General features: G+C 43.8%; 3 protein-coding genes across 4 annotated transcripts in view; all 3 read left to right on the forward strand.

Annotated features, from left to right (window-relative positions):
* Positions 1-1,014: 1,014 nt before the first annotated feature.
* LOC110989875 (uncharacterized) lies at positions 1,015-12,368 on the forward strand. The gene is made up of 2 exons (XM_022254560.2): positions 1,015-1,988; positions 9,367-12,368. The coding sequence occupies exons 1-2, from the start codon at positions 1,382-1,384 to the stop codon at positions 9,630-9,632; spliced, it is 873 nt and encodes a 290-aa protein (XP_022110252.1). The 5' UTR covers positions 1,015-1,381; the 3' UTR covers positions 9,633-12,368.
* An 885-nt stretch (positions 12,369-13,253) lies between these two features.
* LOC110989865 (uncharacterized) lies at positions 13,254-16,585 on the forward strand. Its single transcript, XM_022254548.2, has 3 exons — positions 13,254-13,738; positions 14,113-14,976; positions 15,654-16,585. Exons 2-3 carry the CDS (start codon positions 14,206-14,208, stop codon positions 15,807-15,809), a joined length of 927 nt encoding a protein of 308 aa, XP_022110240.2. The 5' UTR covers positions 13,254-13,738; positions 14,113-14,205; the 3' UTR covers positions 15,810-16,585.
* Positions 16,586-16,704: 119 nt separating this feature from the next.
* Positions 16,705-27,300, forward strand: part of LOC110989885 (sodium/calcium exchanger 2-like) — a 60,243-nt gene continuing 49,647 nt past the window's right edge. Inside the window, exons 1-2 of one of the 2 annotated variants that reach the window (XM_087137359.1) lie at positions 16,705-17,234; positions 17,420-17,749. The gene's annotated coding sequence lies outside the window, so the exon portion shown is untranslated. The remainder of the gene's footprint in view (positions 17,235-17,419; positions 17,750-27,300) is intronic. The other variant, XM_087137360.1, reaches the window with a different exon arrangement.

Below are 27,300 nucleotides of genomic sequence, written 5' to 3' on the forward strand. Positions count from 1 at the left end.
GATGAATAATTAGATGAAGCGATGTGAGAGGGCGGGTCTTTACGAGCAAAGAGGTAGATGGATTACGCTCGATGTGTAAGCAGATAAGGTGTCAGTCGGTCATTGAATCATTATTCAGTCGATGGGACATTTATTTAGTCAGCTGACCATAAATCTGTCAGTAAAAGGAGGTCTGAAAATTCCGCCAGTCAGTCGTGGTTAGACCATCAAAAAGTCGACTTACCACCACGTGACAGTCTCTCGACCATTTATTCGATGCGTCGATCTGTCTATCTGCATGCTGGTAGGAACATTCAGTCAATCATGGTCGGTCACATATTAAGTTTGTGAATCCGTTTGTCGGGCAAGAGCATATAAACTGAAAGGAAGTCGACCAGTCGGTCTGCCCCACTTTTTGTCCAAAATTTACATGTACTATATTTTCTATTGAAAGAAAAAGAGAAAGCTATATCACCCACGATGATGATGGACACTTCCAGTCAATAGCCGTATTTCAAATAAGTACGAAATTAAATAAATGATTATTCAGGAAAGTTGCAGGAATTTCAGAACAAGTTTACAGCTTAACATCCCATTATACTTATATACAAAACAGTCTTCCAGAGAGACGTCTAGTCTAGGTAAAGTGGGTAATTAAAAAACGTTCCGAATCCGTACACTGATGAGTTTCCGTTGCGTACGCTGTTCGACATAAGATCGATGCCCTCCCTAGAGGAGTAGATCAGAACAGAACACCGGATGAAGTAGAAAAACAGACTGATGCGGAAGCCCGAGCTTTCCGAACTGTCGAAGTTGTCTGCTAAAAAACATCACGTTACCGGACAGGTGAGTTGAAGCCCGCCAAGCGTGTTTTTGTTGACTGCGAGCAACAAAGGTTGTTCATATACAAGTACATGTACACTCCTGTCGTGGTGAATCCGGGGTCAAAGGGAGATATTAAGAGTAAGCTGATTAGCATATTGAGCGGCAAACCAATGAGAGCCGCGCTGACGTATGGTTTATTTACAGCGCTGCACCCCGCCCACCACACAGACACGAGGCTGGCGACGTCACGCAAACACGTTTCGTAGGAAGGGATCGTTTCTTTGTGCCTCTTTGTAACAATAGAAACGGCGGGAGACACACACCGCGCACACCTCCCGATGAACCATCAACATAACCCTTTCGGGCAGCAAACCATGAGGAAAGACCCCTTAAATCGGCCTCACCACGATCATCATTTCGACGGAGATTTCCCCAGCGATCGGTACTGAGCTGTACAGGCTGTGACGGCGTGACCAGCACAGAGAGTACAATTTTTATTTCCAACTACGCCACAGCTCCGTCTCCAGCTGATTTGACAGCTGGCTGAACTGAACTCCGCACAAGTCCAGTATACACAATGGATCCCGGTGCATGTACTTCTTTCCTGCCCAACCACCAGACAAATTTGGACTATAGCCCGGTGGACATGGATGTTACTTCTGCTGCCGAATGTCTCTTGGCCATTGCCAAGTCCAGACCGCCATGGAAACCGCCAGTGATCGCCTCTACACCACGGCCTGCCGAAATGGGGTACGCCACGCCGCCCTATGATCGTGCCATGACGAATGAGGACTCTGAGCTGGCCGCGCTGCCCAATCCTTTGTTCATGGTTGCTCGGATCCTGGCCGACTTGGAGACGTATAAGAACAGAGAACTTGCCCCCTCCCCCACCAGTGACTGTTCAAGCTCCCTGGAGTTCAGCCAGGACCCTTTTACCGACATCCCCCCGACCGGGGCCAGGCTGAAGGGGAACAAAACGACGAAGCGCCGGGCTAGGAAGACTAGCACGTGCGACGAGAACGCCAAGGTGGGACAAAGGAACAAGCGGGCTGCTAAGAAAAGATCGTCAGATCACCTTGGGCCGGATGGCCAGCCCATCAAGAAGCACAAGTGTCACTACATGGGCTGCGACAAGATGTACGGCAAATCATCACATCTGAAGGCACATCTCAGAACACATACAGGTAAGACACGTCATTGTTCATGTACATGTTTCTTTGTCCAGATTGCATCAAGTGACGTGCACTTTTCACCTTCGTTCTGTCCACAAACCACTCGTTTGATTTCGCAATGTTACTCAACAAAGACCACGCGTGCACATGTGCCAACTCTACTGTACGATCTACATTTCTACAAATTGCTGAACGAGTGGATTTCCTTGCGTCCACTTTTTAACAAGCTCTTCAAGGCTTGAACACTTGTTGCACTTGTAGATCCCATTGGCGGTATCGCTCCCATTCAGGATTGCCCCTAATACCCCGTGTCAAGGAAGCAGCTGGCTAGGCCCGTTGTATCGACCAACCACCACGTGCTGATTAAAAATCTTTTGGAACATCATCAGTCCCTTACAGTCCCAGTCTAGAAACTAAACTTATAAGTGCTACCATCTCGTTAATCCCCACGCCGATTATCCCCAACGTGCCCGAACACTGATCCGATTAAAGTTCACATTTTGCTGTAGCATGTGTTGGCTGGGCTGTACAAAACGCCCCCTTTCCTTTGTGTGTCCAATTGGAGCTTACATGGAGTTCATGCACGCACTGGACAAAAAGATGCAGTGTGAGGCAAAGCACGCTCTCACGATGCGGGCGCTCGTTCTATTATCAGCTTTTCTGTAAATCGGCCTCCTCAACTTAATTGCTATTAGTCTGTCGTCTTGGGCCTTTGCTGTTACTTTTGGGATTTTTGTAGGGCGACTTGTCATCCTCATGTTAATGACATCACAGTGGGTGCTTCCTGCATGGAGAGAGCAAGTGATGGGCGTTGCACGGTTCCCCAAGAGACATGTACCTTGTCCTGTGAGGGCAAGCCGAATGAATTGCAGTTTTGCGTTTAATGGCAGTCCCATTATACAATTTGATGTACAAAGTACATGTAAACACACGGTTTGCCACCGAAGGCAAACTCCATTTCTTCGCCTGCCCTCACGACCAAACCTTATTGTCATTGATATTTCTAGAGATCAAGCGCTGTGTTGACGTTGTGCAATATTATTGTTTTCAGCCGTAGGTCACATGTATTGACATCCTGATATCGCATCATTCAGTGGGTGCGTGAGACTTGTCATTACTTCGCACGTTAACGTACTGCTATTCAGCAAAAAAAATTTATACCGTGGTGACTTCTTTTGCTTTGCCGCAAATTGGAAGTTTTAGAACCACCTTATTTTCGTACTTGAAAGTCTGTTTTCCACTTGCTGGCATTAAGATAAGAGTTTGCCCTTTTTATACAAGATAACTTCAACTGGACTTGTTTTATGATTAACAATTCCAAAAAGGGAAATATGTCATCATAACATGTCAAGTCCTCTTGGAAGAAATAGATCATTAGTTAAAACATTTTAGTGTTAGGGTTGTAAAGGCACTGAGAAATGTAAAGACCCAGCCCCCTATCGACCCACCAGCCTGCCGCTGTGCCAAACATTTTCAAATACTGAGAGGAAAACTTTTGTCCCCTTTAAACCACCCCTTTGGTCACATCGATCATGTTGGTAGCAGAATATTCAAACGCTGTCAGCAGTTCTGCTCTGACCAGCACCCGACGCTTTGTTTTAGCAATCGATACATTTACGTAATAACTCGCGATGAACCGGCCCGGGAGCGCGTTCTTTTGTCAATTGACAATGGGACAAAATTGACCCAGTGGGCAAATAATGTTTTGTTTGAGCCCCATCGCATGTTCACGTTGCGTGCGGGACACAGTGCATGTACATGTACAGTACATGTGCGTGTACATGTACACCATGCATTATTATGAACAATATCGAGGACGGCTGTGTAATGGGCGTGAGCTTGTTTGCGCGCAAACCGACCCCATTTAGTGTACATCGCTGAACGGGACCCCTCCCATCTTTTCTGTATCCCATGCGACTTCGTCATAGCCAGCATGTCATATATAAATCCACATGATTTGTTGTTCCGCTCAGTTCATTGACTATGCGGTCATAGAAAATTCGGCAGTGGGGGGTGGCGGTTTTTTTTTATTGTCGATTGTTGGATCGTTCAAGTGGGGTTTCTCATTCCACAAATCCCAGAAAGGAATAGAGCATAATTGTTATCATATCGAGTTGAATATCGCCCAAACAAAATCTAGTGTGTTGGATCTCAAGTCCCCACTTATACTCTGGTATTTGTCTCACCTAACCGGTCCACTCTTTAAGTATAAAGACAAATGGAAAAGTTTGTTTTGTTAAAGGATGAACACCTGTGTTTGTGAATTGTCCGTCAAACGTGTCCAGCCAACCGTGTACAGTGGGCTGAACCACGAACAGGTCACGGCTAACGAAGAACGAAACTTGTAAACAAGTAGCAATTTCAATAGTATTGCAATACTGCCAACATGATTGCTGTTACCAAACATTAGGAAGCCTGCGCAGGTGTGCGCGAAGAAAATCGTGCTTTATTCCAACAGAATTGGCCGCATTCGTACCACATGAGTTATTTCCCATCACTTTCCTTTCGCAACTGTGAAACAGTGTTGCGCAACTGGAAGAAAGTCTTTCGTGCTTGGAGGGTCATATTAAATTCTATATACCGGCATTTTACGTCACCCGGTTGTGAAAAAGGTGGGACGCAGAGTAGACGCAGCAGCGGGAACAGATGGCTGGAGGATTTCATTCCCCGCCCGCCCCCATCCTTGACACACAATGTGGCCTCAGTTGAATACCACGTCCATCTCATTCTGACGTCGGGGGGAATTTGAATGATTTTGTAATGAATTATTAAAGTGACCATCTTTCCTCCAACGTACGAGAACCACAAAGCTGGCACGCGTATGATTTATTCATCTTTGAATGTCTGCTCTGCACTTCTTAATCCAAGCCTGGGCCAAAGGTCCCCTCGGATAAAAATAAAGTTCAAGTACAAAAGTATGCTATGGTGTAAGAGCTGACCTCCGATAAAGTGCGATTATTTATACAAACTGCACGTTGCCTAGCGTTCAAGGTTTGGAATTTTTTTAATCTTTGTAGACGTGTTCTCAAGTCTGATTAGCGTTTCTGAACTGGGCTTGGAGCCAAGTATATGTAGTTTGTATTCGTAGTGAATATTTGCTGAGCACAAAACCGGTTACATATACCAACCAAAAGGTGCCTGAAGATATTACCCCATAATTATCGGTGCTCAGTTTTGTGACGCGAGCAGCTCCGGTGCTGAATTTGGCCCTGCATTGATTGCGGATTGGGGACAAAGAACTAGGAAAGACATCGTGCATGTCGTGTCCTTCCACCCACCGCAGCTGCCAGCAAGCCACGCAAAATGTGGCCCCTGCCAGCAAAGGAGACTCTGACCTATCTGTCACGCCCACTTGGTCTAAAAATAAGCCAAAGAGAGCAGCACAAAGGACCTTAGATGGAGCTACATGTAGTTCGTAATTCCACGTGGCCCGCTCCCTGGTCAAGACTGTGGAACGTACATGTACATGTACATGTACATTGAGCACACAAGTGCACGCTCATGTACATGCACATGTGCATGTACATGTGCATTGAGCACACAAGTGCACGCTCATGTACATCTACAAGGGACTTTCACTTCAAGTTCACTGGCTCGGGTTAAATTAGTGAGCAGTGTACACGTTCAGTGAATTTCTACCGATCGCCTTTAGTTTGTCTTGTGACACTGGGCAGGTAAATTGGTGCTTCCCCCACAACAAGGCTATGTGTTGAGAAATAAAATCCAGGATGGTTCAAGCACATTAAGCATTAGTGTCCCGTGAAATGTCGACTTGTGCGAATTGTTTGTCCACGACTCACGGACCCTCTTCCCTCACTTAAAAATCACTACTTTCTCTCTTTTGGCTCACTGAGACATGCGCAACGAGGTCAAGGAGATCATTTTTTTTTCACGGGGACCAGTTTCATACCACATCACTTAAATTGTTTGCATAGTATTGTAATGACAATGTCGCGTGGAAATGTCCCCAAGACATGGCGACGAGTATATAATGAGGCCCCATTTTCTGGCTCTTTTGTTGAAGGGCTAGGCAGTGGAGGTTGGAGCCCTTTGCCAACAACCCCCCTATGCACCACACCGACCACGCTTTCATCACCGGGTCACAGCGCACGTGTCTTGATTTGAATACAAAGAAATCATTTTCCCCCAAAGAAGTCTTAAGAGGTGAACAAAGACAGCAGAACCACACATACTCATAAGAGATATATTCCTTCGCATGGTACTACCGCAAGCCTTTCCACCTAAAGAAAGCATGTACTTGTGCTGTAAAAATCTGCAGGTTGCTAATAACCTTGTCATTTTGATGTGGCCAGCGACCTCGCTTTGTCTCGCGGTTGTGAAAACATGGTGCCGTTTTGGAGGGCTGGACAAAGAGCCGGTGGGGCCCTCTCGCATGACGATGCTGCGGTTTACAAAAGATCAACAGTGTCGCGTGCGACGTGCACCTGTCGGGTTTGGTTGATAGGACATCAGACTGATAAGCATGATTTTCCCTCCTGTTGGTGTGTTGAAGGGGGACAGCTCCCGATACCAGATACCGACCTAGTAGAACAGGAAAACCTATGATTGATCCAGTGGCGTAGCTAGGATTTTAGTGTGGGCACAAGGGGGGACCAGCTTCTCATGGGGGGCACCAGCTTTCAGTGGTGTGGTGTTTGGGGGGCAAGTTTTTGCTAGCCTTGTTCAATATCCATTCCTCCGGTTGTTTTTCTTTATAGTGGGAAGGCACGGGGGGAGGGGGGCACTGCGCATGCCCCTCCCCCCGTGGCTACGCTGGATTGATCAGACATGAAACCCCAGCTCTGGTAAAGACATATATGAAGTATGCTCTTGCACATTGCTGTTCAGGGTTTCAGATAGCATTACTTTTTGTCACGTCATTTGCCATGCCAGGCCAGAGGCCACAGTGGAAACTAAGTCTACTTAAAATGCGACGAATATTCGCCTCTTTTGATTGGTGAAACAGCTTCATGGTTGGTGAAAGAGATTCTGTGATTTGTGGAAGATCATTCATGTAAACCACACGAATCATCTTGGATTCAATCGATCTCTTTCTTTGTACTTGCTCCTAAATTTGCTTACTTAGCACTCCAGATATTTCTTGCAGGAGGCAATCAAGTCTGCGAGTCACACGTGGTTTCGCAGAGAACCGCTTTGCAACAGCAGTGCTTGCTTGCATCATGCTATCAGAAACACGATTTTTAGCGGGCGAGAACGGTGAATTCTTTGGCATTACTTGACATCGTGCGACGCGGGTGCTCAACAATTCTTTAAACCCTCCAAACAAGTGTGCTAGTCATATTTCACCGTGACAAACAAAGAAAAAAAGCCACCTTTCCCAAAAGCCTGTACTAAAAGTTGTTATGCGTTTGTCTCTACAAACCTTCACGCGTAGTTCAATTTTCTGCGGGTTATTCCATTCCGTCCTTGGGGAAACAAATAGCCAAAATGTGCTTGAATTGGGTTTAAGCGAACCGTAACAAAATGGGTGATTCCGGTTAAATATAATTTTTATTGTAGCCCCCTTAATGGTCGGCGACAGGTGTGGCGGTCGCGTGTCGAGACGCCCCGGACAAGGAACTAGCCACGTTCCGCTGCTCCGATCTTTGTTCCCCAACTCGAAGCCCACCGCACACCTGTCCTTCGGGCTGCCACGGGGCCACACTGCTCTTATCTCAATTAGGTCTTTTATCGCATGGTTTATTGTAGTACGCTGAGCACTCAACGTTCATTTAAGTCTCATTATCCACCGCTGAATTGAGCATTCAGTATCTCTTTTTAGCCCCCCCCCAAAAAAAAAAATCTGCATGTGCGTAGTTCCAAAAAGCAGCATTTCACATGTGAGGAAGTGTTTACTCTGAGCCAGTCGGGACTGCCATTTCTCGGCATACTAAAAGTTGACACCGTTCTTTCAAGGGTATGATGTTCAACAGGGCCACCCTGAGCTTCCCCGCCTCCATGCCCTATCCGAGCCGGTTTAAAAACGCCACGGAAAGTTGGAGCATTACCTGAAATCAGTACAGTACTCTGCGGTTAATCTAGCTTGGCAAGAGAGTTGAATTAACGTGTCTGTCAACAAGACACTCTGCTGAACTTCTGAATTTTTCTCAGGGCCGCGATATAACTTGGCCACATTTTGCTCCGACATACCGTCTAGCTCTAGGCGTGTAGTGAGTTGTGATACACGTTGAGTGTAAAGCCACCATCGGTTATCTGTGATCTAATTGGCGGTAATGATTACTTCCTATCGTCGATGAATGGACCTCTCCGACAAGGGTGTAGCGCCCTTCCTGAAAATGAACGCAAAACAGGTTCGGCCCGACCGAGTGCTGGTTGGGACGCACTTTGTCATGTCCATTTCGGTTAAACAATTATAATATCCAGCCGCGAATTTCATTTTGTGAATGATCTGCTTTCCTCACAATAGTGCCACGCCTTTTCTATCCAAATCTCAATTAATAATTTTTTCCTACTCTCGTTCAAAGTGCTGATGCTGTTTTTTTTCTAGTTCTCTTTCTGTGTGTTTGCGGTTTTACGATTGATGTATGAAAGTGACTCTAACGCCAAGGGCACTTCTGTTAGGAGCCAGCTAAATCCGCCAAGCACTGTTGTAGTTAAAACAGAATGTCTCGATCGTCTTAGTCTTACTTTAATCTTCAAGGCTTTGATCGCAGAGCAAGCCCTGTGCATTTCAAGTGATGATAAGTGGCTATTCGTGACTTCCTTAATGCTGCCGTCTCTCCCACCTCAAGGGGCAAAATATGCGGTTTGCGCCGGCTTCAGTGGCGTAGCTGGGACATTTCGATTGGAGAGGAAATGAATGTGAAAATGAGCTCTCATCATCCGTATTAGAAAGTAACCTGTACATGTACAAGGATTTTTTCTGACCCTCGTAAGTCGGGGCAACTATCCATGCGTCGCTGTGCACAATGGGCGGGTGGGCGGTATTGAACAATAGGCGGCGCTCTTCATGGTAACACAGTTTCTGTATAGGTTGTTCGAAAGGTCTCCTGTCACGAGGCAATTCACTCTAACCCTCCTCCGCCAGATGTTACCCAACTGACAATAATGTCCACAAGAAAAAACAGCGCACCACTGATAAACCTGTGTGGTATTCCAACAGCTCATGCGCAAAATGAAGTGCGTCTGAGGTCATTCGGGAACAGAAGTACGCGCGCGCGAGGTCTGCACTGTCACTACGCCTCTAAGCCGACTCGCAAGCATGCGTTGTTCTCGAGTGAGCTTGCCCTTTTGAAACACCGAACTGGCTCATTGCAAATAACCTTTACTTTTACACTTAACAACTGTCTGGATGTTTTTATTTTATTTTTTGAACGCCAGACACAGCCATGTTAATGATGGCACGTACTTTTTTTTCTGTTTGTTATAGGTGAGCGACCTTTCCCCTGCACCTGGCAGGAATGCAGTAAGCGTTTTGCACGCTCGGATGAACTGGCCCGTCACTACCGGACTCACACCGGGGAGAAGCGGTTCTGCTGCCCGCTGTGCGAGAAGCGCTTCATGCGCAGCGACCACCTGATGAAACACGCCCGTCGCCACGCAAACTTCCACCCAAGTCTGCTCAAGCGCCCGCGCAGTGTGGCCGACTCGCTCAGCGATCGCTCGGCCAACTCCAGTCCCGTCAATTCGCCGTAGTGGGCTTGGCGGTGCCGCTCGTGCCCGCCTCGGGGGAGAAATTTACGAAGCAGTTAAGCACAGTTTAACTTTACTTTAAAAACAAGAACATCACTTGCCTTGGCTTCGCAGAGGAAAAGGAAAAAAGAGCTTACAAAATTTGTTTCTTGCTAAGCTGTTTTGCCATGTTCCAAATTATTTCATATGAGTTTTTGCTTAGGGCATACATGTGCATTGTAGAGTAAAATGGTGTTTAGCAGTTCCATGATATTCCACCTTAGGCTCGACCGACAGTGCTAGTATTGGTCGATCGGCTGTCACAAGATTGTGTGACAATAATGAAAATTGTTGGTTACCAGTGTGAATCGGGCCCATTATAAGCATTCATGAAAATGCACGGTTTTTATTTTACATGGAGACAAGATACATGGAGACAATTCTTTGGCGACCTCACCTTGAAGTCTCGACATTCGAACGAGGGCGTCTTTAAAATTAGCCTGCACCCAACGCTCTCGGTTCGAGTGTGATTAGGAACTAGTCATCCATAGCATGGAAGCTTCAATACTTAACTCAAGGAGTTTGAAAATAAGGGTTTTTATAAATGTTAGTTTCCATTTCTTTTATGCTGCACTTCAAGTTTGGTTTTGGCTCAGATGCCTAATACGTATTCAGCGATTTATTGTTGATAGAAACAGTTGCCAGGCAAATACATGGTTAGTAGATAAAAAATACACGTAGCGCTCAGGGACCAACCAAGTCTGTGAAATCAACACACGGTGGAACGCAGTAATTGGCGTTCATGCAACCTGTTACTTTATGAACTTTATAGTTTGAGTCCTTTTTCACGAACTACGAAATTGCCTTCGTTATTAACTCACATAAAATTTGTGATGAATTTTGAACTTAATCTAGAGTTAACCATTCCCATTTTTTTCCCAAACCTCGTTGCTGAAAAGGCCACATTTAATTTTTTAGTAATCATTTCATGCGTGAAATTGTCCTTTCATGTATGAAATCGTGTATAAAGTGACGTGACCAAAACTGGCGAGTTTTAAACTCTAGTGTTTATCTTCAAGTGTAAGTGTGTCGTGTTAATTTCCAATCTCCTTTACTTAAAAGTTAATTCAGTTCTTTAAGGTCGACCGGTAAAGTTTGACTCTTTCTGCATTTGTTGCTATTATTGTGTAACTTATTGTGTTGTGTTCACATGTATTCGTTCTTTTAATTTATGGCGTGTGTTTGCGGGTGTGTCGGTCAGGCTGAATTTGAAAAAAAATATAACCCATTGTGAAAGCAAAAAATGTTTGGAGTGTTTTTCGTATTTAAGAGTATTTAAATTTTAACATGTAATTTTGTTCCAACGAGTCTGATTAACTCAGCATCCTTGATTCCATACGTGTAAATATTAGCAAGCTAGAGGTGTTTTTAATGGTATTTACGGAAAAGAGATCGGCGTCGATTTTGCGAGTGTCTTCTGCTAACTAGAGCAGTTCCGAGTTGTCACGTCAATCACTGACCAAAGGAATGACAATATCAACTTTTTGACATGTCTACACTAACAAGTGCACTTCTAGATTTTTTGCTAGGTTTTTTTTGGTGTAAATAGTGCTGTAATATTTGAACCATATATACCCTATATTTTTTAGAGTGGATTTAAGTAATTTTGGCGGTAGAGATTAGTAACTTTGTAAAATGTTCGTTATGTCTGACAAACGGCAGACTGGTTTTCTGCCTTATTCTGAATTATTAACGCATTTGAGGTAGAAAATACAGTGTTGGGGTATTGTACTTCGGGTACCAACGAAGTACTCACTGCCCTGTCCAAGGCAGTGATGGAGGTTGTTTATATATTGTGGAGGGAACGTTCAGCATTGTGGGTAGCTTAACGTCATCAACGATTGGCTGAAATTATACAATTCGAGTTAAACCATATCTTCCAGTGGAAAATCTACAAAATTAGCCTTCTGTCGCTTTCTTGGAGAGAGCCTTGGGCAGCGGTGAGAGCCTAGCGGGAACCAAAGCCATATTCGGTTTTTCTCGAAGATTTCTTCCTGCTGAATGTTCTACGCTTCGGGATGTTGAAGATTTTAATGAAAATGTCAAATCTGCAATAACTGCTCGGTATCGTCTACTCAGAATGCAAACTGGAGACGAAAAAACGCTAACAGTTTGAAAATACGTTTTCCTCCTTGAAATTTGCAGTGGTTTGGATACTGGGGTAGTTTTTGTAAAGAGCAGAATAGGATGAAAATTTCAGTTTTTTCAAACTCGAGTACCAAACCAACTGCGCACAATTTTCGCGTGATTTCTTTCGGTTGGCAATCCAACGACATATTTCAAAATGATTCAGGTATGTTTAAAATATGCAGGAATGAATATTGCAGTTTCTCTTTTTCGTTTTTGAAAACAAAGAAAACAGGATTGATAGACAATTTTTTTCTCAGAACTGTAACTTATTTATCTCTTCCTCGTAGATTAAATTAAATATATATTTATTAAACATTTGTAGATAAAAGTTTCTGTAGATACATATTAATCTGTGATGTTTGTTTATAAACCTGTATTTTTAATTAATTATATTTTGAACAAAAATCAAAAGAACCGGACTATTTTTGTGAAGGAATTTTTACTTGGATGGTGCACACTTGACAAAGTGCCAATAATGTGATTGGTGGACGAGTTGGTACGTCAGAGAAGGAACAACAAATCAGAATAATGCAACGAAATAAAAAGATAAAAAGTATAACAAAATACGAATGCATTGCTCGTCTGGAGTTCAATTTTTGTATTTAAAAAGCCAAAAGTGGAAAAGGTCGGGATTGCTGACTTGGAGGACAATTTGGGTGTGGTCCGACTGATGTATTTTTCTATGAAATGTTTTTACTGCAAACAGAAGGGTTGGTGAAATTTTCAAGCGGGGGGGGGGTTGCCGTATGGAATGAAGTGTGAACTCCCGTTTGGAGCTTGAAGATTCATAGTCGGGTGTGATTCCTTATAGGCCTAGGTGAATTTTCAGAGTTGTCTCTTTACTTGCTCTGTAATGATTTTTTATAGTGGGAACGAACTCCAAAATGGCCCAAGATCAGTACAGCCTCTTATAGGATGCACTGAACCAATTCAAACTCCATTGAAAATAGTGTAAAATCAACCAAGTTTGGAGCCCCATGGCAGGCAACTGAAGTCCGTGAGGCCTCTCAAACAAAAAACAATGTGTTGTGTGGTCCTTCAGATTTCATTTGATTTTCAATTTTTAGTAGGTTAACCGATGAATTTTTTAATTATCCGCCCCAAACAAACTCACCCCCCAAAAAGTGAATGTTGCCAAGCGCTCCCAGCGGCCATTTTTCAAATGACGTTTCTCACCTTCTCGGGGCTCTTCTGACTAATTTTCAATACCACTTTTGTCTGCTTTGCCCCCAGATGGGTACCCCTGAATCTACAGAGATGATCCTGGGCCATATTGACACAATCCCACTATTTCTTGACCCAAACAGACCCCTCTTTTTGAAACAATCTCTGGGGGGTACTTTTTGTGCGCCTCCGCCTGGCGGGGAATTTTCCTTGAATTGGGACACTGCACCCTTATACGTCATTATTTTCAGCCTTTGAGCAAAAGGGGGCGCCAGACCATATTACCGGACAAACAGGCAGTTTTCCAATACTTAACTTCTGGCCGTCGGAGGCTTCAACTGTTTTTTTACTACCTGACTTTGAAGCTGTAAGCCCACCAATTAGTCTAGTAGTGCCACAAAACATCAAATAAGATGCAAGAGAGCAAAAATTTTCAGTAATCCATTTTATTTAAACGCTTCAGGTCCACAATCGGGGATTGGTTTTTAGAGACTAAGCCACGGACGGAGACGAAGTTGAGTATTGGAAAACGGCCAAAGACTGGCGATAATTGTTGCTACGGTAAATTAAAATAGCGCCACCAAGAGTTTTTCTGTCACCGCCATTTTAGAATCGAAAGACTTTGAAGTTCGAAAAACGAAATTGAATTATTTCTGGCTAAAAACCGAGAAAAATAACAACACTAACCACATTAATGTGAAACCCAAAACGCATCACTGATGTGCAGAATTTGTAAAGCAAATGGAATCATTGGCGAAAAGGAAAGTTTATGTCCGGTAAATGTACATTTTGATGCATTAGCCTAGGGCCTAATCCTAGTTTCTAAATATTTTAAAATGACCTTAAAAAACATACAATTAATGTCTAGGCCTACATTTTTTTAGTTGCCTAAGACTACAATCATGCCTATCATTTCTTTGTCCATCGCAAAATAGCCTATTTAGTCATTTTAAACCGTAAACATGTTGTCTTTGCTCCTTGAACTTATTTTATTCATTTCTATTTCGTAAGAGGGTAGGAACCGCCGTGGAATTAGGATTTCTAAACTTTCTGCTTTTGGCTATGATCTCTACTTTTTCTATTGAAGGGTATCTTCTTTGAAGTAATTTGCAGTTTAGATGTCTCTGTTTTATTTTTTTTATGTATCTAGGTATTTACATTGTGGAAGGATGAATACATCAAATCAAATCATGTTCCTTCATCCAGTACTAATTAAGTGAATGGGAATACACCTCTTTTGAAGATGTCCAAGGAATCACAAACACTGGCACAAGTTGAACTTGTGAACATCGCTGATGTTGAGAAGGCAATTGGCGAAGCTGTTCTCAGCCAGCAGAGAGTTTTGAATTTGAGTCACAGGGGGTTGTCTATACTCCCTGCCAGCACCCAACGATTGACCCAAGTCAAGAGACTCTTGCTGAATAACAACAACCTTCTCATGCCCCCCACGGAGCTCATCACACTGGAAAGCCTGGAGGAGTTGATTTTGGACGAGAACAAGCTGACCCTTCTGCCGTCGGGGTTCGGCCGTTTGACCAACCTGACTTACCTCAGCCTCAGCCACAACTGCCTGGGTTGCCTGCCGGCCGAGATCGGCGACCTGCGCAACTTGGAACAGCTGTGGGTGGTGGGGATGCAGCTGGCCTCCCTCCCAGCCTCCATCGGGCTGTTGGGCTCGCTGGAAAAGTTTGGTGCCCGGGACAACCTGATTTCGGCATTACCCAACGAGATCTGCCAGCTGAGGCGGCTGAGGTGGTTGAACTTGGCCAAGAATAGGCTTATGGAGCTCCCCGCCCAGTTTGGTAGACTCCCCGAGCTAGCATTCTGTGATTTGAGCGAAAATCATTTCACCGAAGTGTCCAAGTCCATTACGGAACTGCCAAAACTTGCTTCATTAATTCTTCAAGGAAATCAGATCGCCGTACTACCTGACGATCGCCTTCTAGGCTTGTCTCGGCTTACCAAGCTTGACTTGAGGGCAAATCCCTTGACAAAAAGACCAGACCACTGGAAGGTGAGCCAATAAGAGAACATTTAAAATTTCAAAAAAAATCTTTCAGGTTGGTTTTGAACAAATGAAACTAAGACTTCTGGTAAACACCAGCTTTTCTGTGAAAATAATTTGCCCAAGACAAAGTGTCAAGTGCCGTTCATCATGATGCCTTTCTGTTGTAGCTTAGTCACAAACAGGCAGAATATTTTTCTGCACGGAAAGTTAACTCCAGGAATGAGTATCAGTGTTGAGACTAGAGGTATAGCTTTCTGTATTCTGATGAAAAGTTAACAGTTTTCTTCATGTACATACAGAAAAATTACAATATATTAGCAGGACATTTGCATCAAAAAAAGGTGAACTTCTCACCTTGTATTGACTACATAGGCACCATTTCAAAATTCTTATCGGGTAGGTGTTAGAACGGTCCGACCGATACATTTATTTTCAGTTGGCTATCAGGTTAAGTGTTCCGAAGTAGCCACTTCTAACCGATAAATGCCTTCACTCAAAACAAGTCACTGTCATTATTTATCTATCGGATGGCTCTGTCCTATAGTCAACTGGTAGGAATTTTGAAATGATGCTTTACATTTTGCAGCATTCTACACGGTATGGCTTTTTTGGCTAATAGGTTTCGGGGCCAACCTAAAAAATTATTACAAACATCATTAGAAATGCCTTATTGCTCTATTCAGGGATTAGACTTCATCCTGCTTGGCTCTGTGCCAAATGCTGCATTAAGTGAAGGTGAAGACACAGCGAGCAGCGATGAGGAGGATGCAGACGGAAGCGATGACAATGGAGGGGAAAGCTCTGATGAGGAGGCGAATGAACAGAACGAGGAAGAGTAGGCCAGATTGGAGTGCAATTGTTGATAGTTTCCCCTATGGGTATGAACCGTAAGGATGCTGGAGATGTTGCAGAATGCCTCATGACATGACTGAAGTCCTTGTTTTGATGGTTTCAAGGAACTTGGCCAGTTTCGGTGGTGACATTGGGGTATAGGACACGCATGATCGAGTGGAAAGTATATCTTTTCACTCTGTTCCGATGGTTGGAGCAAAAACCAACATTGTCTGGAAAATATAAAATCCTGAAAAGGGGAGCATTTTTAATACTAACGGTTCTCCTGAATACTTCCTCTTTGTTCTTTTGGTTCAAGCCACCGTGAAACTTGGATTTTTTTGTGTGTCTTGGATGGCACTGAATGTCCAGTGCTTGGAAACAAAGCATTTAGGATTGATTAATATGCAATATGTAAATCTTTCTACGTGCAAAACCTTTAATGGAAATGTGTTTTGACCAAGCAAAGTTTTTCCTGCTACCCTTCGTGAATTGTTATGAGCTTTGCTCTGGTTCAGTTTTGCAAAGCTGTGGTACCGAAATTCCTAACTTGCAAATTTCTCTTCTGAAGCACAGTCAGCTGCTAAGCACAAATAAGCTGAGAACAACATCAGTTGGATTCATGCTGCTTTCTGCCGGTTACCAACAATCGCTTAATGAAATGTGGCCAAGCAGATTTTATGTGCTTAGCAGATCTGTAAATTGATCAACAATCTTCTGACGGCTTTTACATGTATTTTAAAAGTTTGCAATAAACATGGTTCAACCGATGAAGTTGAAATAAGTTGCATTGCAAAGTTGGTTCTGTCTGCCCTTTGGACGGAAGCTCAAGAGGAAAAGCAGGCATTACATTTAATGAAATTTGGAGAGCCAGCAATCTGTGATAGCGCCCTCAAGTGGTGAGTGACATAGTCAGTCCGGTTGTTTTCAGTCCAATACTTTGTTATCCATCAGTCATATGTGGCATTTTCTTGTCATTTTATTTTGCATAGATGAATTTAATTGATTAAAATTGTTTGTGATCATCGATGTAAAGTAAAGGCACCAAACCTTTAACTTTCTAGAGACAACATTTGATGTTGCATCGCCCTTGCCTGATCATTAGACTAGTTATAGCACAAATATGATTCAACCAAAGAGTTGCAAATCTCCCAACCGCAGCACTATTTTCGAAGTATGGTACAGTACTTCCAGACTTTGGCCGGCACTTTCAGTTGCAGAAACTGTGCCCGTTCAAATGCTTTCTTCTCCTTTCTCTCCCCGTCCACCATTTTCACCATTTACAACAGAGGTGAAATAAATTAGCACAGGTTTCAGTATTCTTTCTTAGAGTACTGAAAAGCTTTGGCCCTGTCTGTTCTCCGTTTTTACAGATCACCGTAAGAAATCACTCGTTAATTGCATTGCAAAGGCCTCAAGGGAGCTGTTCACTGGTGAGTCCAATTTTCAGAGCCATCATGGGCCAAAAAGTAAGCTGTCACTTCCCAGAAATGTTCACAAATTGCAATTAAAAATAATTTTTCGTCCAGAATATCATCTGCCGGTGACCATCTTTTGGAATTATTGAGAAATCCTGCTGTTAAATTCCACCAGTGAACCGTTTTTATTTTCTCCTTAGCAGTGGAACACAGTACAACCCACTTTGGAGCTGTGCTGAATGAGGACATCAGTTTACAACCTGGATTGACCAGCACCCTCTGTAGGTGAGCCTGAGCCAACCTCTTTTCTCCCCAATAGGTCCTGATGCTAACAGTTAATCAATACTGTAATTGTCAGTATTGATTGTGCTCTTGAGAGAAAGACTGCTTGTCTGACCTATCGAGCCACAGCAGGCCGTCAAGAATGAGTGGTATGGATCAGCGCTGAATTATTAAAAACGTGAGCAGCAGCATCGGAAAAAAGTATCTTCAGCATGGCTAGTCTTACAAAATGATCCATTGACGTGAAAGTGAGTCAAGCTTTCTTTTCCAGGGTTTCATTTCAGAGAACAGTGGAAAGACTTTTTATTGTGCTTCATGCTGTGTGTCACCTGCTTTATGTTTTATGGCTGCATTTCAGTGGGGGTGGGGTAAAGGGATATTAGAGGGAGTGTCAGTGAACCCATTTTTGTATCCATGTCAGATTAGCTGAAGCCGTCCTTAATCCATGAAAATCAGGAGTCACGAAGCCCAGATGCTGTTGCTTGATGTTTCATTCTGTTGGAAATTTAATCCATTGTAAGTTTTTGCCAGATGTAGAATGGTTCCTAGCCAAACCTAGCTCCAGTGTTACAGAGAGATATTCATACTAGGTTTTGGTAATTATATTTTGTGATGAAGTTTCAAAGGAACTAACAACTGCAAAAGAGCTATTTAGTTATTAAATTTTATCACAGATTTTTTTGTGTACCTTTATATTTTTGGTTATTAGATATTAAGGGCACCTTAGAGTGTTTGTGACACCATGGCTTGCAAGTCTGATGAAATCTTGCAGAAAGTCATACGTGCATGCTTCCAACATAGGCTTTACTTGCACAGTGGAAAGCTTGTTTAAAAAAAAGCTGAATATGGTCAAAATAATCTCCAAAAATCAAAACGAGAAGTGGAGATATTTTTCTACTAACAAAAATCACGGCTTATAAAGTTTCACGTTTTATAAACATGATCCCACCCTGTAGGTCCAGGAATTGCCAAATTACAGAATGGCGTCATTATTTCTCTTTCTTTGTCAGGCTTGCACAGGCAAGTCAGCTTGACCAAGTTTGTTTCTGAGAGGCAGTCATCTGCAAGACACGAAACATAATGAAAATGCTAAATTGAAGTCGTGTGCTTCAGTTGTGATGGCCCTCTGATTATTATATGAAGGGTGAGCATTGAAGGCAGTTTCTTGACGCCATATTCCCTTTGTTGGTCCATTCCATCACAAACTGAATGTGGTTCCTGAAGCAGAACAGTTGCCATGGTCACCAACAATGAATATCCAATCCTCACTCTACTTTGGTACACTAAAGCACTACATCACTGAGAAACATCTTGAAGATCTCGTATCCAAAAACATTCGACCGTAGAGAAAGTAACAAGTAAATATTTGTAAGTGACCGAGGAAGTCGTGGCTGAGTCAGTTACAAAACCTGAGGCACCTCTACAGAGTTGTTTATCACTGTCCCTCTCCTGTCAAAGTAAATATTGGAGATCCTCCTCAGTGTTCATTTGAAGAGCGAGCGGTTGATGAGCACTCTCATCCCAACAGCCTTAGGACCCCATTTAAGATTGGGAATGGCTGTAATTTGCCCCCGGCACGGTAGTGGACGCTACGTCTCACAGTGTCATCTGTAGGTAAGGGCCCCAGGCTCTGCTCTTTCAGTGACCATGAGTACTCGGTCCTGGCTTCTGTGGACGGATCAGAAATAAGTCCATCACTCTTGATGCCAATGAAACTGGTATTTTAAATCTCTGTTAATTCCTGGAATTTGACATCCACTTGTATTAGATTTAGGACAAAGCCAGCGTAGCTCTAAATCTCTGTTGATCAGCTTACTATGAACTTGCCTTTGTCACTAGGGCCATCTTCAAAGCATCATGAAGCTTTGGTGTGTGATGTCATGCTTGTGCAACAACATTTCTCATTTTATGCCGCTGATCTGATGGCCTGAGTTTCTCCTGTAAAGTGATGTTGATTTGGGTTTAGTTCAGTGGTGAAGATTGGCCAATTCAGTCCTTCCCTGTCTGTAGTTTATGGATAGATTTGATGGTTGGTCAATCTGTTGGTTGTTCAGCGTGTTATTTGTAGACTCAGAAGGAAGCAGTGTTTGTCGGACCTATTCTTTATTTTTTTTGTTGAATAACTGGTTTATTTGTTAGTTCATTTAGGCAGTACATCAGCCAAAAAGTAGCCCATCTGTTGCCAATTCCCCAGGCAGAAACTCCAAAACTGACTTTTTTAAAATTGAATTCCTACTCTTATGAAACTTGATTTCAGGATAACATAAATTGATTAAATTTAGCCCAGCCAATTAGAATTGAGTGAAAGTAGGACCCCTTACAGTGCATAGCAACCAAAAGAACATTAAAAGCAACGGAACTGTTCGCTTTTCTCATTTTGCGAAGAACAGTTCGTCAGTCCTGTGGACGGATAGCCTGTATCAATGACGATTTTTATTTGTTAATCGGTGCAGGGAGCAGTGGAGAGATATCTGTTGAATTATTGGATAGTTCTTGCCCACTTTCAGCCAATTTGTTTGCCAGTCTGCTCAGCCGTCATTTGCTTGTTGCCACTTGAAACGGTATTGTAGTACATGTAACAAGCCGAGTTCGTCTATAATGTGTGGCAGAGGAGCGTATTAAGCAAGGTGTCACAATGTAACTCGTGACGCCTGAACGTCCTTCTCCTGGACACGCTTGTTTTATCTCGATGTACAGGGTACATGTATTCGCTAACCACACACCCTCCAACCCTTTTCCTTCTGAATGCACCTTCCTTCCTGACAACCCTCTTGTCCAAACAAACAGAAACCCCACCTCTAGTGGTAGTCGCGTCACTCCTCTTCATTTCTCTCTCACCTCAAGGACCTTGCTGTTTCACCCCCCCATCATCAAAGCCAGAGTGACAGTAAAGGATGCTGCTATTGTAGCAAGTTTACAACCGTCTCAAACAACCAACCCCTCATTGGCTATGATTGGCTAGCGATTCTCCCCCTTAAGCTCTGCAGATTCGCCTGGCCCGCTCACCCTTTATCTGCCTTTCAAGAGAGAGTTAATCCACCCCTTAAGGCTCTTAAATGATGATCGCCGAAACCCACCCATGCGACATGGGAAGAGAAAAAAAGTAAATGAAATAGGTTGTTAAGCTAGGCGCTATGCACACTTTGAAAAACTTTTATTAACAGGACTTATGCAAAATATCATGAAGAAAATGGCCTTGCCACCGATTGGGGAAACGAGGGCCAACCCTCTCCCGTTCTCGAAAAGAAGGGGCCGTTTACTGTTTTGTCGTTGATTTTAACTAAAATGGGAGGAGGACGATTTGGGGGACTTTTTCTTTTCCCCCTCCTCAAACTACGGAGAAATTGAGCCATGCCCCCGCCCCGAAAGGCCATTAAAGGTATATAAAGAAATTCCCCTTTTTGGGGTCAACGAAGAGAAATATTCAATCTCCCCCGAAAAAAATATTCTGGAACTGCCCTTGTGTTTTGATGAAAATAATACAATATACAGTAGTTGCAAAATTGATCTCAAGTTCGACACGAGGAAATTCACTAGTCGGTCACGTCAAATCACGTTAGTATGAAATCGAGTAGCTGCCACTGTTGAAAGTAAATATTCGATAAACATGACTTATACTGAAATATTACTCGACAAAAAAGGTCAGGACCAAAAGCAATTCCGGAACGGCTCGAGACACCTCATGCTGTCATTTAAAAGTCTGCATGTTTAATAAAGTTCCACCGACGTGTAAGTTCGAGCGTGCGTGACAAACTAACACAAAGTCAGGGTTAAAAAAAAGATTCTTTACTCGGTGGGCTCGGCAGCGTGCAGAGGTCATGGCTTTGCTAACTGTATGTTTTTTTGTCTTGACTCCTGGAGTTAGATTGGTACTGTGATGGGTACTGTACCTGCATTAAAGAGATCCACTCTCTTCTAAGTGTGGATTTTAGTGGTTACTCTGTCAACGGGCGGCCATTTGACATGAACGCTACAGAAAAAAAACCACGAGCGTGCACGTGTCGCGCCGTTTCAAAAACTTTACCAAACATTGGCAGTAGACGCTGAACAGCCACTTGTGGCTTTGAATGAACACGGCAAACTGTCTGTTTGGAGAACAGTCGTGAGTCGTTTAAGACGATTTTTTTTTGGGGGGGGAGATGTTAACCAGAAACACACATGATAAAGTATATATTGATTAATCCAGTGAAATGTCCATAAACAAAGTAGGGGCTTCAAAGAGCATTTGTCCACGAATTCGGGGTTATATTCGCAGTGGACGCCATTTTCTAGCCTTAAGCGTATCTTGCAGGGAGCTCGATGGCACAGTACGATCGTTCCCCGTCACGTGTACTCGCCGGTGGATACATTCAACTTTAATCAATAAGATTGATCCCGAAAGTCTCCCGCCAAAAAGGCGTTGCGTAGAAACTATTGAGCAGAAGGAGGGCGGTTACCGGCAGGCTGCTTCGCTTATTTCACAGTGCTGCGTTCGATGTTACGTATGCCCACTAAAAGGCACTGCTTCTTTAGAGAGGAAAATGAAACAGTGTTGTTTGTCCGCCGTGGGGGAGGGGGGTATTCCAGAAGAAAAGAAAGAAAAAAAGAGAAAGAACTGGCAGACCGAGAACGACCAGAAATGACACCTGTAAAAAAGGGCAGCAAATAGCCTTTGTGTAGCTTTCAGTGGTATGAAAGGGGGACCACCTTTTCCAATTACTTTAGGAAAACACACTGCGCTACTCATTTTGTCATCATGACAAACACTCATTTGGTGCACAACAATAACGTGTGATAAATGTGAACCATTCCTTCTTATTTTCCAATTGCGGCAATTAATGGGCGGCGCCTTACCAAAGAGCTTCATCGAAATGCTCCACAGTGCCTCTGATGGTTGTGCCAGGTCGTCATTAATAATTAGCAGAATTTTGCAAAGCCATTATGTGTTGAAGTTGTACCAAAAGGTGACCTTCAAACTCATCTAACTTTCAACGGTGAACAACAGCACCTACCATGTACACGTGTTTGTGCCAATCTGCCCCGAGCAGAAGCACTCCCTCATCGGTTGAAAAGAGCCAAATTGGTCGGGAGTGTTCATATTGTTGGCAGCGATGCGACTGCAACGCTTGCGTTTCATAGTCGTTCGTTAACCATCGATGCGCACTTATTACCAAAGGAGCCTCCGTTGCCAGGAAAATTACGCCCTCTCGTGGTCCAGCTCGGAGCCCATACCGTGGTGTGTCGCGCGTAGTATGTACGGCGATATAAGCAAATGGATATAATCATGGAGGAATAAAAATGGTGGGTGTATAACCCACGGGCATAGCTCTATGGCCGTGGGTCAAACGTTGATTATACGAAATCATTCACGACACGTGATTGGTAACCTGCCAATCGGATTTCAATGATTTATTTGTGAATTCCCAGATTACACACGCACCCCAAATCTAAGAACGCGCGCGTTTGTGGTGCCTCCGTAGTGTAATGGACCTTATTCACGTGGAAGCCAGTTTTGATTTTATTCCTTGAATCTGTTTTATAAAATGTAATTCGTCGATTAGGATGGCACCAGACTGTTTCATAATTGTCGTGCGTTCCAAGCCCCCCCCCCGTGTTATTTTTCTAACTCTGGCTTCAAACAGTCGGTGCATGTTGGTTAAACTTACACGAGAGCGTTCGTTTAGCCATCACGTGATCCTCGTGCCTGCCCTGGTGTCAGCCACCACTACCCCGGCTGGCGAGCGTGTCTCTGGAGGCTGTCCGAGTGTAATGACGACACGAATGGACTGTTCGAGCATGGACGTACATCATGGAACGTGGCAGGGACCTTTTTTTCGAGAATGCCTTGGCGAATACACTGCAGCGTTCGATTAGCCTCATTTCGAAGCTTCCCTTGCGTGTAACACTGGTGTATTCAGGAAAGCTAATCGAACGCACCCACTATAAGGTACATTTTGTATGCTTAATCACAAAATTTGAAATGAATCATTCGAGCAGACAAGCACTAAATTTTATTGCTTCATATTTACTCTTAACGTTTACAAAATGAAAAGTTAATCTCTCTTTCAATTTCAACATTGCCGACCCATGAAGTAGTCTGTGGCGTCTCTTCGGAACTACATGGATTGATTCTAATCCTAATTCTCGGCCTTCAACCGATCTCCCCGTCGGGCAACTCAATGAGCCGTCAACCATGAACACAATGGAGCTAGCTCTCGTCTCTTGTGTTGCAATTTATTTAGTAATTAACCGTCGAAGTAGTTATTCTCTCGAAGGCCAGGGGAACGTTTTGGACACATCGCATTGGAGAGTCTATAACAAAGATTGTTTATAACTAATATTGAAACTTAATCAACCGTAATAGTTACCAACGAACACAGTCGACCAAAATTCGTTACATCAGGAAATACTGAGCGGAAGAGTCTCGCTCTTTGTTCACCGTCATGTTGCCTGCTTTCTATAATCCTTCCAGTAGAGGCTTTGCGTGGTAGCCATCTTGCAGGACAGTTCCTTTATTCAAGGGAAACCTCCTTTGTGCATACCTTTTGAACAAAAGAGCAATCCTGTAAGATGGCTTCTGTTCAAAACCTCTACAGTGCTTATTTCTGTCCACCCACCTTGAGGTCGTTCCCGGGCCGAGTCGAGTTTCTGCTGCGGCTATCGAACTTGTCATGAGGGCGCCTTGGTGACTAGCCAAGTCTAAATGCCCGATGACATTTTTCATGAATGGTGCCAATATTCGATATTGGGTCGAAGGTTCACGGGTGTACTTTGCCTTCGTTTGTCTTGACAGCAAGGCAGAATACACGTGTATTGCGTAATTATTGCTTACTCTTGTAGGTGATTTTTTCTACTTAAAGAATGAACTGCCCATAATTCGCATTTTCAAGGCCCAAAACCCCGATTCCAAAAGCCAAACTTGCCGGAGTTCGTCAACGCAGTCAGCCACACGTCAGTCACAAGCTAAGTCACATGATGTTGCAGTGACAGAGAATGACCGACGACAACGCCTTCGTCACATTCGAACGGTTTGTGACCTTGCTAGGGACTGGATTGCACAGTACTTGCTAATTTTCCACTTTAAATTCCCCATTCTGTATGCCTACCTCACCGAAAGGGATACATATAGTTTGATTATGAATTGTTAACATCTATTCCGTTCCTTTGACTCAAGATAATTAAGCATAGCATATAATGTTATTGGATACTTTCTTCTGGTATCCAGGCGAAATCATAGCTGATATCACCGTCTTTGATAACTGTTCGGACATGCAAGTCTCGTCGAAACGCCATCTTGGAGCCAGTGTACTGCGACCATATATTAGATAAGCGCAGAGCAGTCACCGTATCATTCAATGTAGTGCCTAGTTGTTGCTGCTAGGGGGTTGCCGAGCAACTGCATTACCTGCAAGGTTTACCAACTTGCGCCTTAGCCCTGATCGTATAGCGGTGCCTCTTTGTATTGTTCTCATAATGGCCATGTACAGTTGCTAAGCAACGGTAGCCTTGGATCCAATTACTCTTGAATGATTGCGATACATCTGCCCCAAAAGATAAACCGTTGAGTTCTATATCTTGTTTAACAGAGTGTGACTAATGAAATGGTCACAGGAGTACTACTGTATACTGTTAATGCGCTGACAATTAGGCGTAAAGCAATACCATGGGAACGGGGAAATTTGTGTGTACATATATACTCGAACAAAATGACAAAGGCCATTACGGCGTTTTATTATTTTGATAACAGCTGTATTGACGGTCTTCCGTAAACAAACCTGGCATTTTGCGAGGCTTGTTGGGCGCGTTGTTTCTCCCATGGGGTTTGTCTTCCAGCCTTAAGTGGCGCCCCTTTTTTTGTAAAGATTGTTACCACTGTTGGAAAATTTCCAACCAACTCGGGCGGCGACCCTCACCCCACCCAACCCAACATAACCCAACACAAGCTAACCATATCCCAGGCCCACCCATCCTACACATTCCACTCAATTCTGTAAACCTACCCTATCCACCCCACCTCACCCCAACCCAACATAACCCAACACAAGCTAACCATATCCCAGGCCCACCCATCCTACACATTCCACTCAATTCTGTAAACCTACCCTATCCACCCCACCTCACCCCAACCCAACCCAATTCAACACAACCACAACAACCCTATCTAGATCCTGTCAACCCCAAACCTTGTCCCAGCTGATCTCACTACGCCCATAACTCCATGCTACGCCACACCAACTCAACCCCTCCACCAAACCGACACAATTCATCCCTCGAAACCCAACTTAATATACCCCCCACAAAAGCAACCCAATTCAACCCAGTTCAACCCCTTTTAGAGAGCAACACGACCCACCGAATTCCCTTCCAACCCATCGACTTGCAGCCCGTGCTGGCCTAACCAAAACCTTTGAAAATGTTCTGTACCATGTTGGGCCACGCTCGCCCGCCCGCCCGCATGCTGAGTCCGGCTAAAAATTAACGAGCTTCTAATGAGAGCTGGAAGTATAGCGCCTTGTGGCTGCAATCATATCGCGTATAGACGGGCTTGTCCCACCCTACTGCAGACAGTGTGGACTCGGGTTCGGCCGCATCACACAGCTGATTATGGTTAATTGAGTCTTTCCTTTGCTTCATCTATAAGATTTACGATGCATGAAATTACCCTCCACTGTTGCAGGGGTAATTTCGTCCATTCGACCACCAGTAGTGAGTCCGGATTCGCTCAAAATATCGTGAGTAGTGAATGAGCTCGGCAGTGCCATTTTTTCCTATCCGCACGCATTTTCAGAACGCGAATGGACGAAAATTGAAATTCATTCAAGAGAGAATTAAGGCTTGGTTTCTCTGCGTACTCCATCCTGCCCCCCACCTGATTGGTTTTCTTCAACACACTCACCCCTATGGTCCTCCCCCCCTGCTTCAAAATGTTAAAATCAGATTGCAGATGAGTCCATCCGCTTTGCGAGCGAGCGGGCGAGCTCCTAACTGAATGTAACCTGTCGCAACAAAATTTGAGTTAAGTCGCATCCTACTCTATTGAGGGTTCAAACTCAAATTGGAGTGGAGGTCAGTTTGGGGGATTTGTAATACGGTAAGAGTAACCCTTGACCTATTTATTTCAATATTTTTCGTAGGATCATATATGTTAAAATGTCATTTTCTCAGCAATTTTGACGATAGCGTTATTCGTGCCTGGTCTGAAATGTTTAAGCGGTGCCCGCAACAAGGTCACAAAGCTGCCAGAATAATGTCACATTATATTTTCCCCCTAAGTGTTCCATGTACATACCATTGGAAAGCTCTCTTTTCAAAAATACCAATATCTCAATTTCGAAAATTTTGGCTTTCAGCTCATTTTGTGGTGACCTGTCACAAATATGATGGGGCCTCGTGGAGGGGAGTATACGGCTTTTTCCTGAACGGAAGAAGAGAAAAAACTATTCTCCGATCTGAAGAAACTCATGCCTCTACTGTACTGTCACTTAATAGGTAGTTGGTACGGTGGTTCGTCGCTTTCATTTACAAGTAAATGACGATTTTTGTGTTGGCCCTGACATCCGTCTAATCGTGCAAGTTCGCTTGGAGACCTCCGTGGCATCAAAGTTCTGTCCGTGCATTACCACCATCCAGCGAACTCCTCTCAAAAGACAAATTTAACGTACCAAGCGCATCAGTTGCCAATTGAGCATGAGCCCGTCGCCATAGCGATCAGCTCTGTGTTGGACCACTGACTAAACACTCTTCGAAGCTGATTTCATCACCCCATTTAGTCAAGCAGATTGCTTGACTGACTGCCGACCTTTCTCAGTGATGAAGACGC

This window comes from Acanthaster planci, linkage group LG05 (genome assembly GCF_054643075.1).
Source record: "Acanthaster planci isolate LZ-2023a linkage group LG05, COTS_SCS, whole genome shotgun sequence".
NCBI classification, from domain to species: domain Eukaryota; kingdom Metazoa; phylum Echinodermata; class Asteroidea; order Valvatida; family Acanthasteridae; genus Acanthaster; species Acanthaster planci.